The sequence below is a fragment of the Phasianus colchicus genome, chromosome 6 (assembly GCF_987193195.1).
Source record: "Phasianus colchicus chromosome 6, bPhaCol1.hap1.1, whole genome shotgun sequence".
NCBI lineage: Eukaryota > Metazoa > Chordata > Aves > Galliformes > Phasianidae > Phasianus > Phasianus colchicus.
Window position 1 is genome coordinate 8,219,299 of NC_143441.1, and position 14,681 is coordinate 8,233,979.

The 14,681-nt window shown below is 41.3% G+C and overlaps 1 protein-coding gene across 6 annotated transcripts in view; it reads right to left on the reverse strand.

Annotated features, from left to right (window-relative positions):
* Window positions 1-1,657: 1,657 nt before the first annotated feature.
* Window positions 1,658-14,681, reverse strand: part of STAC (SH3 and cysteine rich domain) — a 254,281-nt gene continuing 241,257 nt past the window's right edge. For 5 of the 6 annotated variants that reach the window (XM_090142344.1, XM_090142342.1, XM_090142343.1 and 2 more), the window contains 3 exons: window positions 13,221-13,272; window positions 12,950-13,087; window positions 1,659-4,698 (listed from right to left, as the gene is read on the reverse strand). In XM_090142344.1, the coding sequence (XP_089998470.1) occupies window positions 4,600-4,698; window positions 12,950-13,087; window positions 13,221-13,272 (289 nt within the window). In that variant the 3' untranslated portion in view covers window positions 1,659-4,599. Of the gene's footprint in view, window positions 4,699-12,949; window positions 13,088-13,220; window positions 13,273-14,681 lie in introns of all 6 variants that reach the window. The other variant, XM_090142346.1, reaches the window with a different exon arrangement.

A 14,681-nucleotide genomic window follows, 5' to 3' on the forward strand; every position in this document is an offset into this window, starting at 1 on the left:
ACTCAACGTTGTGATGATATAATATGATATAATCCCACGGGGGAAAGTATATTCACCCTGCTTTGCAAACTGTAGTGAGCACAGTCTGGATGATAATTTGGGATTACGTTTTTCTGAAGCGTCTGAAATAAGAGATGAAAACTTGAACCAACCTCCCTGGGACTACAATCAGTGTGTGTTACTTTTGCTTCCAGGACTTGTGGGCAGGCACTATACTTGGAGGTAAACTTAGGGCCAGGCTAGTATTTCCTGTGTTCTGTGTTTTTAAATTAGGATGTTGTTAGGATCAGTTCAATATTGTATTAAAGTGAAATGCAACATGTTCTACTGAGAAGGCCACTCTTGCCCACCAGCTAGTAAATGAAATTCTATAAAAAGGAAGTAGGGACAAAAATGCAGCTCTTTTTTTTCATTTCTAATAGTAATGACTAGTAACTTCTGAAGTGTTATAAAAACCATCAAACAAGCACACAATACTCACATATATGTATTATATCTACAAAACAGGGCTAGGAATTCCTCTGTCCTGATACAGAACTTTGCTCTGCAGAGCTCTGCATCCCACTGGCCAAGGCTCTCATGATTGTTGATGGGTAGAAACAGGCACTTAAGAGGCACAATATAACAAGCAAAAGCAGAAGGCTTCAGTAGGTCACATGAACCATAATACTGAAGTGCCCATAACTCTCTTTTCTGGGGAAGGAGGAAAGCCAACTGATTTACTAGCTTAGCTGTAGACATTTTCAGTTAGATGAGATAAATTACATCATAGAGTTTTGGAAGAATGATAACAATGACCAGCCTTTTCCAGCATAATAGTTCAACTTCGCTCCCTGTGGCATTCAGAGATTTTTTTTTTTTTTATGGTGGATTTAAATGAGAGAAGATTGATAAGCTGAGCTGCATTTATTCAGTATCCTTTAGGGAAAGAAATGTAATTTGAGTGCTCAATAAATCAGACCTGTCTGCATACATTTAGGAAAAACGAGTAGGGTTCATTTTCCAAACATTTCTGCTTAATGCCATTTTAGACAACTTACATGGTCCCCAGTGGTTTCTTTATAAGGCATGGTTCTTCCAAGTCTCCAGTGTCACTGCCCACTACTTTGCAGCCTCCTCAGTCTATAGTGGTACTCGGTAGTCAACTGAATCTCAACCAATAACTACAAAGTCTTAGTCCCCCTGGTGCAATGAGTCTGCATCTGACCGTGCACTGCAGCATCTGTGGCTGAAGCAAGTGACCAAGACAAAGTGGTCAGGTGTTAGAGCAGGATGATGATATGCTGAGATAGATACCATGTTCTTTGTGGATGGGAATAAATCATGACTCAGGCAGTTCACCCTCAGCTCACATTGGTCAATCTCCCTAGCACTTACCAAAATATTCTGCAGCCAATTTTACGCTGCGACGAGATGCTGAATGGCTTAAAATATAGTCTGATCTGTCAGAAACAAATGATTGGGTTGGCTGCACTGCAACACTTCGCTCTGAGTCTACGCGTGCTACATACATTACAGAAGAACCACTTTAGAAATGGTTTGCTAAATATGGCAAATGTGAGTGCTGTAGATTTGAAATGGCAGTACTCAGTGATGTCTGTTGCTGATGACTGTAGTAAATGCTGTCAGAGGTGGCTGACTGAAAATGATAGCGGCTGAAGCCAAGAAACATACACTTCTATTCTCCTTCCAACCATTGCACATTCTTTATTAAGCAGAATATTAAGTGTGAACAGTATTCATCTCCTAAAGTTCAAATTTTCTGAGGAAACGTCAGATAAATTCCACTCCAGCTTCTTTTAACTGCTTGCTAATTCAGTATCTATTGCAAACTGCATATGGTAGGAAAAAAAATAATGGGATACTCATCTGGATTCAGAGTAAGGCATCCAAAATTAATTTGAGGAAAATGTCCTCAATTCAGCAAAGTGCTTCAGCTTTAAGCGTGCAAATAGCCAATGAATCACATGCTTAAATAAGACTCATGTATGTGCTTCTTGCTAAATTAGGTATAAATTACATCTCCATATTAAACAGCAGCAAAAACCCAGTAAAAAGGCAAAACAAAAATACACAAAGAAAAGATAACCATGAAAGCTTTGGTTCAGAAGCAATGCTTGCTCAGACGTAATGCAGTCAACGTAGGGTTTGTTTTGTTTTACTCAATCACTTTATTATTTATTGCTCAGTATCAAAAGGAATCAAACTGACATTGATTGAAGGCCATTGTGAGTTGTAGGTAATGTTCATATCTTTGAATTCTTTCTTTCTTGATGCACATTGTAGGGACAAATTAAAATCATAGAAGACTCAAATAGGGAATCACAGTATGATGCAATCATGTAAACAGTAGCACATATGTATAGATTAATACAGATTTCCTTTGCCCACTTGACAGGTCTGATCAAAAATAGCAAATATTTCAATTCTAACAAACATTTGAGTTTTTTTCTTTGAAGTAGTGAATATATATATATAAAAATCATAGAAAGCAGAGTGGATTATCGTGACTTTACTTTTTGTCTTGATTCTTTAAGGCTTGTCAGAATCCTCCCTCTTCCCACTAAGTTCGCTGGTTACTTAGGAGAATGAGCTGAGCAAATGTTCATTGTTTGCTCTGTAGAAAAGCCATTTATAAATTGCTGATATTCCCATAGAGGGAGATATGAAATCAGATACTTTTGATCAGCCAGAAGGATGTGAATTATTGGTGTAGACCATTTGTATTACAAAGGATGATGTTTCAACAGTTGACACCCCTGTAACTTCCTCCTCAGCAATTAAGTGATAAGAACTGCAAAACGTGTCTCTGAGAGGCTGCAGCCTGATCTGCTCTGTGAGCTTCTGGTCATGTGTAGCACAGCACTGGATTTCATAAGGCTTTGCATAAGGTCAGCTGTTGGGCATCCCAACTATGAGACCTGGGCTGTGCAACACAGATTCAAACTGCCTCAATGTAAGGAAGCAGAACGGACAGCATCTTTTTAGAAATAGTGTCAAATTTGCAAAGGCCTGTACTAACCTGGCAGCACCTGGATTTCTTCTTGCAGTGTTGGCATTTAGGACATCCATTTGCTGCTAATTGCAATAGTATTAAAGACTGGCACTCAATCTCAGGCTGGTCAAATAAGGCGTGAATTCACCAGGGAGCTTTGGGACAGGACTTAATCACTATGTCGTAATACATACTAAACTGTTAAAGTGTATTTGGTGCAATTACATCCAATTAAACACTCGGAAATTAGGTTCACTGTTTTGAAAGGCCCTGCTCAGCAACACGATTGGCGCCGGCTGACTTGTATAGGTTGGTCAAAATCCACACGTCCCACAGACTGCTCTCCAGATCTTATACCCTAAATATATTTGAAGATGGAGGCTTGCATGGACAAACCAGACTTGTCTGTTCAGTTGCACTGGGACTGAGAGGGCTTACGGGAGGCTCACAGTTGTTCATGCCAAGGAGGTACTCATGTCAGTGTATTTATTGATGAATCTGCAAAACTATTTTAGCAAATGAAGATGACGACTTTGGTGGGTGAACACAATGCTAAGACACTCAGTGCCTTACTGTCACAAGTTCTGGATTTAGGTACAGTCTTCACTTCTGTGCGCAGTCTGTCCTTTCCTAGTGTTTTCAGTCTTCCAGGGGGTTAGTTAACTGTCTTATTAATTTTTTTTTTTTTTTTAATAAATAGGATTAATATATAAAATCTTATAAGTGCAATAAACACAGAAAAATACAAAACATTTCAAGCCTGTGGCTCTCTCCCAGCATTCCTCCCATTTTCTCCCTCACCAGATAAGGGTGCAGGAAACACAGAGGGACACTTCCAAGAAGGCTCCTGAATTGCAGGGCAGGCCATTTTTGGGAGCTATGAGAGCAGCCATCACACCTGGCACACACTGAGAGCTTTTGTTTGTATACAGAGAAAACAAAGGACATACAAGGTCGCTACTCTTTCATAAGGTAAGATTGCACAGAAAGAGAAAGCTGCTGACCTCCAGGGCACAGTGCACTTCTTGAACTGACGTCCACATGGTGACTCCAAACTGCTTTGATATGAGACTAACATCAGGAATAAACGCTTAAACTGGTCGGTTGATACAGGGGACAGAAGTGTAGAACCACAGCCACACTTTACTACAAGCTTTGGGCTGTAGTATGAGGACAGTTTGACTGGTATTCGTCCCTCCCTCCCAAACACACATCTCCAACAAGAAAGTAGTCCAACAGTTTTCTAAGACACGAGACTTGAGTTTAGTCCTTTAGAACAGCTGTCCATTTCCATCAGGGTTGCAATAGCCATCTTGCACCAGAAATCAGCCCAGACTTCTTTTTCTTACCTTATTCCTATTAGTTTCCAAGGGCCTCTCATTTCCCTAGTGGTTTCTGACTATATTTTCTTTCAATCATTCCACTTTTCTTATTTCTTAGTGTTGCTGCGGCAGTCTAAATGTCTTTTTCTTCTTGTAGTTGCAGTTTTCCCACTGTTTCCCTGAACATCTGCAAGACAGCCCATCTGGATTGACACAGTGTGAGATGAGGCAGACAGGCATTGCCAACAAAGGGCTCCTACTGCAGCAAGCGGGCTGTTGCAATCAGATGTTTTCTAAGACGTCTATGGGGACAAAGCCTTTCTTCTTCCCGCTGTATACTTTGATGAAGCCATCGTGTTCCTTTTCTGAAGTCACGCAAATCTGGATGCAAAGAAGGTATAAAAATAAAAATCTCTTTGCCATGATGAAGAGATAAATTATTGGAATCTATTTATCTGGTAGGCTGGACACTGTGCTGGTTGCTTCTATAGGTAGAATAATTCTTTTTAGGCTCACTGCTTTGACAAGAAACTCAGAGTCGTATGTTCAGTGTATTACCGTTCCCCCTGACTCTCTGAAGTGCCACGTATGAATGGGAAATGTTAAAATTATTAACACCCTCGTACAGGATCAAATATTTTGAAGCTTGAATTATGACTTCAACCTACTGTAACTATCGTGATTTAGTTGTCTGTGTATGAGAGATGTGGGTAATTCAGATCACAAGCTATCAGGCTCCCTCAGCAGCTGATGAAAAATAATCACAGTGCCAAGGTGGGTCACTCATAGCAGCTGATCTGAATGCAAGCATATTCTCTTTGGCATATTTAAAGAGCCAGGGTGCTTCTTGGATGGGCAACGGGTTATGTTATTCACTCAGCTCTCTCACCTACAGGTGCCTGTGTCTATTTTGGATACCGAAGTATGTGACCTGAATACAGCTCAGCGAGTGTGTGTGCACAGCTCCTGTGCCTAACAGAGGTAAGTGTGATGGAAACGGTACGTTCTTCACAATATGCAATATATCATGTTAAGGATCTGCATTTCCTAAAGACCTTTGTGAAGTTAGGTATTTCCTTCCATTTTAGGGCCCATCTGAGGCTACTTTGGCAGTGGATGAGCCATTTGAAAGCATTAGTACTTTGACTGGTCACTTGAGCACAGAGGCATAAAAATTAAGATTTCTTTTTTCAAACACCTGTGCAAAAGAAAGATACTTTTCCTATTATTCAATTACAGTTAAAAAATAGGCAGAAAGTTGATGGTGCTATTGAGATCAACTCACTGATTTCTCATGATGAAAGTGCCAGGTCTTTTAAGCTCTGTATCTGCATTAATACTCACAAAGGCTCTATCTGATGGGTTTTTACAGTGTTTAGTTACAAAAATTCAGAGAGTATGAAATAACCCCAAATGGCTAAAAATGTTCCTGACTAAATGCATTTCAGCATGACTCTTACAAATTGTATGGTGACACCTAAATAACATATCTCAACTGTGGGTCGGATTGTCCTCTTATTGCTACATGCCTAAAATTTGCTAGCAATACTGATGCTGCCAGTTGGAAATGAAAGGATATATGAAGGAGGTGAAGATGTTTCATATTCACCACGTCCAGTATTTGGAAATGGTCAGATGTATCTCTGTAGCTGAAAACAAGGGTTTGGAAAACAAACGTGCTCATTAATATTCTTAGGCTACCTACTTAATTCTATCTGAACTGCACTCCTGGGTCAGAATGATTGAGCACACCAATAGAGTTGACATCCAATTAATAGAAAATAATATATTGTTGTTTGGGCTAAATCACACAGAAGGAGAGAGAGAGGTATGCAATTGATGCTGTTTTTGTTCAGGTACTGTTGCAAAAGAGCCAAGCTAATTTTGTGTGATGGATCTCTAGGACAGTAGCAGCTCCCTAGGCAGTCACATCATCATTTGAAGCAGAAATGCGTGAAGCAGAGCTATATAGGAAGGTTCTTCTGAGTGTTACGAGTTGTTGCTCTGTCTTTAAGGAAGACTATGAAAACCTCAACACCTAAAGAAAAAGCCTATAAAGAAGCACCAGATTAAGGATAAATGAGCACAGCAGAGTGTTCAAAAGTAGGGAAGAGCATCTTGATTGAAAGATGCCCATTCTCAGTTGATCCTTGCATGGGAAAATAAACTTTTGCAGGCTCTCTGTAATGGGCCTGGCTTGTTAAAAGGGATGCCTGACTCCATCACTGTGCTACCTCCTGACTAAAACTGACAGACCTCTTCCCTCATGTCTTGCACTGTCAGCAGAATGATTTGTGGACAAAAGAAAAGTACAGAACTTTCTGAACAGAGGTTTTCTTTATCTTTGGAATGGAAAAAGGACAGCGAATTTGAACTTTAAAATTTTTTTTCATTCTGCTGCTGCTATTCAAGCTCTCCCTCGTATCAGTGGGAATGCTTTGCTATAGCAATAACTTTAGATCTTCACTGGGTATGTGGAAAATAAGGTCTTTCTGCAAGATTTTCTCTCGCTCCTCATACTAATACATTAATACATTAATCAATCTGCACTCTCACAAATTCCAGCTGAAGTTCTCTCACACTAATACTTTAAGCCCTGCATGTGCCAGCTCCTGAATGGCAGAGGCCTTTCCCAAGGAAGGGGATGTGTGAAGGGCAGATTGAGTACAACACACTTTACTAATATGGTACAAGTCAGGAGGTCCCCAAGGCTGTAGCAGCTGCTGGAGCTTTGCACAGCTCTGGAGATTCTCCATATTCTGCATTTTCAGAAAAGGAGGAACGCAACTCCATCTTTGGCCACATTTGTCCTCATTGCCTTTTGTGAGTGCTGCTGAGGGTTTCATCCACAAGCCTTGGGATCTGGGTTTCTTAAGTGGGTGTAAGTCAGGAGGAGTACATGGTGGAGTTTTGGGCTCCACCTGCTGAATCAGCTGTCGCTGAGGACTGGCCCTGGTGACAGCAAGTGTGATGGCTGTGAAGGCACAGCATGCCTAGCTGCCATCAGGCACCCACAGTTCACTGCATCCGACTGGAAACTGCTTGAAATGACAGCTGCTCAGGCTGGTGTGTTCTGGGGGCAAGGTGCCTGAGCAGCTATTCCTCTGTGAATTCGGCAGCTACACAAATGGAGACAAACAGTGTGTGGTTGTTTTTTTTTTCTTAGAAAGAAAATAGAAAGTGCCCTGGCTCAAGAGATTATTAATGGAGTAAGCCGTGGGATAAGCAATCACATCTAGGCTATTTCTCAGTCATCAAGGGATCTACAGAAATAACTGAAAGTGGGATCTAGTATTATAAAGTCACTTTCTCATTCTGTCATCTCATTTTTCTAAAAAAAAGCAAACTAAACACACAACAAAAATAAAGCAAACTACTGCTCAGATCCTGACTGATGTCTGAACTTGTCAACATCTGCCCTTGGGATTTCTTTATCCCTCAGCAGGGGAGATACAAGCAATCAGGAAATGATCCTTCAAGCTGCTCTCAGAACTCTCCTGTGCTTCTAAGTCCTGTGGCAAATTCTCTTTGTCCCAGAGTAACTTTGAACTTGCTCCAGTTTTCTGTAGCTTATCTTCTCCCTTTCACATATTTAACCTGTCAGTAACAGGCTAGTTGTGATGAGACAGGAATTTGCTTATGAGGACAGCACAGCTTCAAGAGCTGTTCTGGAGCCTGGAGACAGTGCCAGGTCAAGAGGTCTGAAAGCTCATGCCTTCTGCTTGTCTCTAGCAGTGACAGCACAGGGACACGATGAGTTTCCACATCTGCTTATGTCTATACACTGAGATTTTTGCCTGAAAGTAAAAATCATCCTCTGTGGATGGAAATGGTAGATAACTCAGTTTTCGTGCTAATTTGGCTACAGTGCGTATGATGACAGGTTTTATATCAGCTGCTTCACTAGCTTTTGGACCAAGAACACCAGCTTGTTTTTCATATGGCATTTGTTCAGGGTTTTAAAGATGACCTGGATACAAAATGCGCTGTGCTCAGGTTCTAGACTCTTCCACAACTTGTGTGTCACTCAGTGTCTCTGAACAAATGTCCCAGTTAAACAAGACAAGCATCGGTGCAAATGTGAGATAGCTGGAGAGAAAGACCCTTTTTCCCTCAAGCCTAGCTGTGAAAAGTAGCATCTATTGCAGGGGAGTAAAACTTCAGCATCACTTTCCAATCTGGATTTGTTTCAGCAGTGCAGCTGATTTTCAAAGGCAGCCAAGTCATTCTTTAAGTTCAGATCCTTCTGGAGTACCTCAGGATGAAAAATGAGGGGCCCTAATGTGATTCCCAGGCAGCAAGGTGAAAAGCCAGACCCCAACAAAACATATGAACTAATGAGAAGACTTGAGGCAGGTGAATCCCCTGGGACTGGAGACCTGGGCTTCAGTCCTGCCCTGTTGAATCCACTCTCCAGGATGAGAGCCTGGATCAAAGTCCATTTCTGGGCTCTTCTCAGGTGGCTGGATCAGACCTGAATCTAGCTGCTGATTTACATGTACCTAAAAGTCACTCCTTCTGAAATGGGAGTAACTGGGTGCAGGGATATGGATGCCTTGGGGACAGCAAGGCTGACAGCTCTGGTTCGGAAGCTGCAGCCATCACAGCCATGGTCTTTTTTGCAGTCACTGTGGAACTCAGATGGGAGATGCTTCCTGCAATAGGGCTACTTTACATCAGTGACATTTATAGAACACATCCATTGCAAAATGGATCTGCTGCACTGACCTTTATGTAAACTCACAGCCCACATTTGGATGAGGCTGAGTGTTTCTGATTGCTAACCTCATTACAGATGTCGTGGTTTGGGGTCGTTTCTGTTTCACAAGATCGCTTGTGCAATTCAAAATCAATAGTGTTATTTCATCTCAAGGAGCTCGGTCCTAATGTGGTTTATATTTCTGTGCTTGTAGACGTCAGAGGAGCTGCCAGTAAAGGGTGTGGGCAGGGTTTTCTTAAAGAGGGCATTTCCTTTATTTAATTAGGGTACTAGAAAAGGAGGAGCGACAGACATACAAACAACAGAATGTTATTTCTTTAAAAACAAGGCTAAGTCTGCCTTTCTCCTGCACGTATCTGATTGAGCCCAGCTGCAGAGCTGCTGCAAAGAGCCCAGCCACCTTCTACACTGGTTTCAGGAACTGCCAGCACACCCTGAACTCCAAGATGTTGCTGTTTCCGAAGCAGTACTGCTTATACCCAAGCTGAGTTTCCTATTTTATAATGAATTTTTCAAGGGAACCTTTGTGAAGATAAACCCGTGCATCCTGCATAAGACGTGCAAATGTGTTGCTTTGTTTTTCCCTGTCTTCTCCCTGAGTGTTGGCCTTGCCAGAAAGGTCTGCATGAAGCTGAAAACCCAACGCGCTGTTCACAGGACAAGAAAACAACAAATGATTCCAGAAAAAGCCTCACCTACTGTGCTTCAAACTCTGAAAATGTCTCTGCTTACCTGAAATGAAGCCATAGATTCCTTTGTGTAAAAAAATACCCATCATTTTTTTTTGCCTCTTTCCTTAGAAATACAGACTCTCAACCTGAGAACATTCATGTAAGGTACAAAAGAGATGGCAACCTGCAGTATAAACCATGGATGTTATCAAGCATCATACTGAAAATTCATATTAAAGGAACAGGATAAGTTTTCCTGTTTGCCCTCACTGTAAGAATGGCTTTGAACTCCTGTAAAAACCCTGCAGAATTTACCCAGTGAATTAACACAATAAAATGAAGACAATCTGCCATATTATAGTTACAGGAATTTATGAGACCAGTTAATGAGTTTTTCTAGCTAAAGTGAGACTTGACAGGAATTGGTAGCAATGAATAATTTCTCCTCCTTGCTAATCTAAAACAAGTCAGTGCTTTGCATGTACTACATATATTGTGCTCCCAAGACTCCAAATGCTATGAGACAGCTAAAATGGCTGCTTAGATCCCACAGAAATCCCCAAACAGAATGCAAAAAAGAAAGAATTCTGCAAAACTTTTTCCAGAAGTCCTATTCAGAACATTTTCTTTTTCTTTCCATGTCCTCCCTTTTGTTTAACTCTCCCAGTGGGAGAAATAAAGGACAGAAAATAAGAGAAATACCTGAAGAGAGAAGGAAGGAAGGAAAATTGAGTTTGGAAATATAAAATAATAAATGTTTGAAGTAAAAAATTCCTGGTAACAAATACATTTTCTTTCACAGCACGCATTGTTGTTCCTCAGGAAAGGAAGCACTATTCTGCTAAAAAAAAGATAAATAAATGATACCCTTGAGGAAGTGATCTTTAAGGCAGGCACGCATCCTGTGGTCTGGTCTGGCCCATGGCCCTATGCTGCTACCACATGTTGGCCCTATGCAGGTTGCCAGCTCTCACTAGGAACTGTCATGGGGGGCTCAGCCCCCGTATGGGACTGCAGGAGGAAGCAGATGAGTTTTTAGAACTCATTCCATCACAAAATAACTCAAAATGGCCTTGAAGTTCCTTGAGCATCCCCTTTTTAAGATAATCTGTGCGAGGATGGAACAGGCTCTCACCACCCTGAGCTCACATGCTGCTTCAGCCTTGTCTCTGCCCCCCCCTGCCCCCCCCTCCCCCCCCCTTTAAGCAGATTTTCATTTCACATTAACCCTCAGCATTTGTTTAAGATAGATAGGGGGAAAAAAAAAAAAAAAAAAAAAAAGGAAAGGAGGGGGATAGACAAATAGGATGAATTCATAACCCCATTTTTACCACCTGCCCTACCACAGACAATGCCTCGCTCCTCACTGTGAGCTCCCTTGTGAGCCTATTATGAAGTAAGGAACAAGAAGAAGCCATTGTGCTCAGATGCTGCTGCCAGACCTGCCCACTTAAAAACTGTGGTCTTGTGAGAAATGAGGCAAGAAACTGCACCCTCACTGCCTGCAGGAGCAGCCACACTGACAGAGAGGATATGGTGTGCCTGCTGACAAGAAAGGACTCAGACTGCAGCCCTTCCTTTGTGCTGGCAGGCAAATCTCCACACTCCCATTTCCTCAAGCTTCTGCATTGTTAATCCTAGAGCACAAAAGGTGCCAAACCTCCAGCCTGGCTTTGGTAATGACTTCTTCCCTGTGTGCACAAATATAAATAATAAAAAGAAGAGCAAGGTAAAAAAAAAAAAAAAAGTTAGGCACATTATCTCTTTCCAGTAACTTGAAGGTTGCCAAAAGTACTGAGTGCACAGGACAGCTAAAATACATCCCTGTTACTGAATACTACGCCTTCCTTAAAAAGCTGTGTATACTCAATGTTAGCATTAGTACATTATGCTGTGCCACAAGGCAGCAGCAAAGGTACGAGTTAACCTAAAACACTGCTGGACTGAAGTGTTACAAAAGTTCTACGTGGAAAATGTGTAATCCTGGAGTCCATCTTAATGCTGATTTCTGCTCCACTTTCCTAAAATCAATGGCTTTCCAGGGACTGTAAGGCAAACACCTCCTGGTGATGTTATAAAAACTGCCAAAGGAAAGGAAGGTGGAAAAAACTGGGCTTCACAAAATAAAGTGATAGAAAGCCAGCATCCTGTTTTGTGCAGGGTTTGGAGAATTCAGCCTGTGGCTGGCCCTCAGCCAACCACCCTTCTATCTACCTGACCCTATGCCACAAACCTTACTGTTCTTAATGCAACTTTTGAGCCATATTCTTCTCTCGCTTTACCCCAGCAAACATTTATAGCAGTATTATCAGATATACTAAAAGCCTGGTAAAAATTCTGTTTACAAGTGCACTTAAAATCAGATCAAAGGCATAATGGTGGCTGTGGTTTCCACCTTGTGAACCCACCCAAATAACCCAAGGCAGAAGGAACTGCTGAAAATATGCCAGGTGAATGGACTTTGTGAATCTTCACTGTATGTGGTGTACTATAACTCCCACCTGCTGCTTAAATTATGACGTGTAGAGAGAATGTGTAAGTAGCATCACAAGCTATTAATGACTAAAGATGTTTTACAACCAGTGAATAAGGGATAAATTTAAGATTTACAGTTTTTTCAGTGATGTGTCTTAACTCTGCTCCTGCTGAAGCTGAAACAATGTGCTGTGTTTATGTTTAGATAAGGTAAGGTCTGGGAAGGGAACTACTCTGTTTTATTAGATTAGCTCTAATAGCGTGGAGAAAAGCAGGCCATGTGTTAGGCACTCAGGTCTACCCCTACAACTCTGTTTTCCAAGCTGTCCCTCTGAGGTCAGCAAGTGACATATAAATATCTTTATGAACATCTGTAAGTTGGTAAACTCAGGCCACAATAAATAGGGAAAATGTGTTAGCTGGTTAGTGGATCATTACCACATTAATGGTAAATCTTGAAAACATAGCTGGACTGCAGTGAACAGCATCTGTTTGTGTCCATTTTGCACCTTCCCTCTGGTCACAGCACTTTGACTGTTGGATACTCAAGTCTGGTGGGAATTCAGCCCAGTGGGTCTCCTTATGGGCTGCCCAGGGAGGTGGTGGAGTCCCCTTCCCTGGAGGTGTTCAAGGAACGTTTGGATGTTGTGTTGAGGGATATGGTTTAGCGAGAACCATTGGTGATAGGTGGATGGTTGGACTGGATGATCTTATAGGTCTTTTCCAACCTTAGTGATTCTGTGATTCTGTGATTCCTTGCGTTTACCTGGTTCTCTTTCAGAGTTATCTGCCCCTGCTCCTTGCAGCCAATGAATGTCCTGACACATCTGTAAATCTTCTCATCATGTTGCACTCTTTGAACGAAGTTAGCAGGAAAAAATCCAGTTCTGTCGTCAATTTTTCCCTGTGGAGAAAATATATTGACAGAAGAAAGCTGTTAACACCAGTAGCTTTAATGCAAGTTCTTCAGTATTGAAAATAACGTATTTTTTCCCTTTGGAAATGAGACAGATAGATGGAAAATAATTAGCACATACCTTCCACCAGTCTTCATTGGAGTCTTCCAGAAGAGTGATCATATCCCCTGGCCTGTAATTAGAAGAGGAAGAGTGGATTAAAATGACTCTTAATAGCCATGCTGCATCAGCTCCCACAGTTACCTTGTAATAGGAAGGAGGTCCTTCCTTGGTCATTTTATCTGAGCATTTACTGCAGGTAGACTCAATGAGGCTGCAAAGTTTTCTTAAATCATACTACGTAAAGTAGCAAGAGAACTGCTGTATGTTGGGGCTTTATTGTGAGACAACACTTTCTGTGAACAGGAATTTCTGCTTCCTGTTTAATAAGAAACTGTTTAAAATGCAGTCCCTATTTGTTACAAGCATTATCTTGTAACTTCAAGTCATTTTGCATTGTTGGGACACACTACTTTATCATCTGTGTTTTCAAGCTGTGATTGCAGAAGGAAGGCAGCAGGAAAATGGTTCTATTTAACTGACAAAGGCAATTAGTCAGCAGGGATATAATTTTGCCCAGGAATGTCTTTTTTTTTTTTTTGAATGGGACATATTTACCTCTATAATGCACAATGCAGGGTTGTAATTGCTAAGTATCAGCATCCAGCTGACTAGTTCCAAAGCAGAGCTAAGAGAATAATTTGGCTGGAAATGCTAATAGTGAAACATGCCGAGCTGATTTTGTACAGGTAGCTGAACAGTTATTTGACTTCCTTTCCCCACTGGTGGCACTTCATTAACGTTATTGTGTAATTATAATCGCACTGTGTTGCAGAATGTAAGTGGCAGCCCATTTGCCACTTGGATTAACCTCAGAAATCTGTCTGCTTGATAAGAGGCATCTCTTTGATCTTAAGAAAATTAATACTTGACCTCTAATTATTTAGCTTTCCTCACATATCATGTTGGTCTCTTTGTATCAGTGAGGTAACAGCACAAGAGTCTGAAAACACATTGAGAACATGTGATAAATAGAGAATTTAATGGGCTCTTGCAGAACACACATAGAAGACATGCACTTGTCCAGCTGGAAAGCCTCTCTTGTCTATTTGCCCAACAGTTATCACTGCTGCTGACAAATGGAGATACAGGAATTTAGTCTTTCCTCCAACACGGTGGAGTTTGAACCTGAATTTTTAGGTTTCAAAGGTGCTATCAATAAGGCAATAGAGGGGGCTTTTCCCTCCTTGGGAAGCTGTTCTGTTGTGTTTGGAATAATTAAATGTTCTTGCCATGAGAAAGGAAGCTAGAGAAAAGGGATGACTTGGTACCCTTGTGGTAAAAAAATTCTTCCATAGGAAAGGACATCCAAGTCCAGTTAATATTTAATATAAGATACTTGGGTTTTGAAGGAGCCTAATGTGTCACTCCAAAGTGAACAGGCTGTAATGTTACTGGCACCCTGACACTGCAAGGAGGAACATCTTCAACAAGAAAGATTTAGAGAATTCCACCTTTTAAATACCTTCCAGCCTGGTGAGT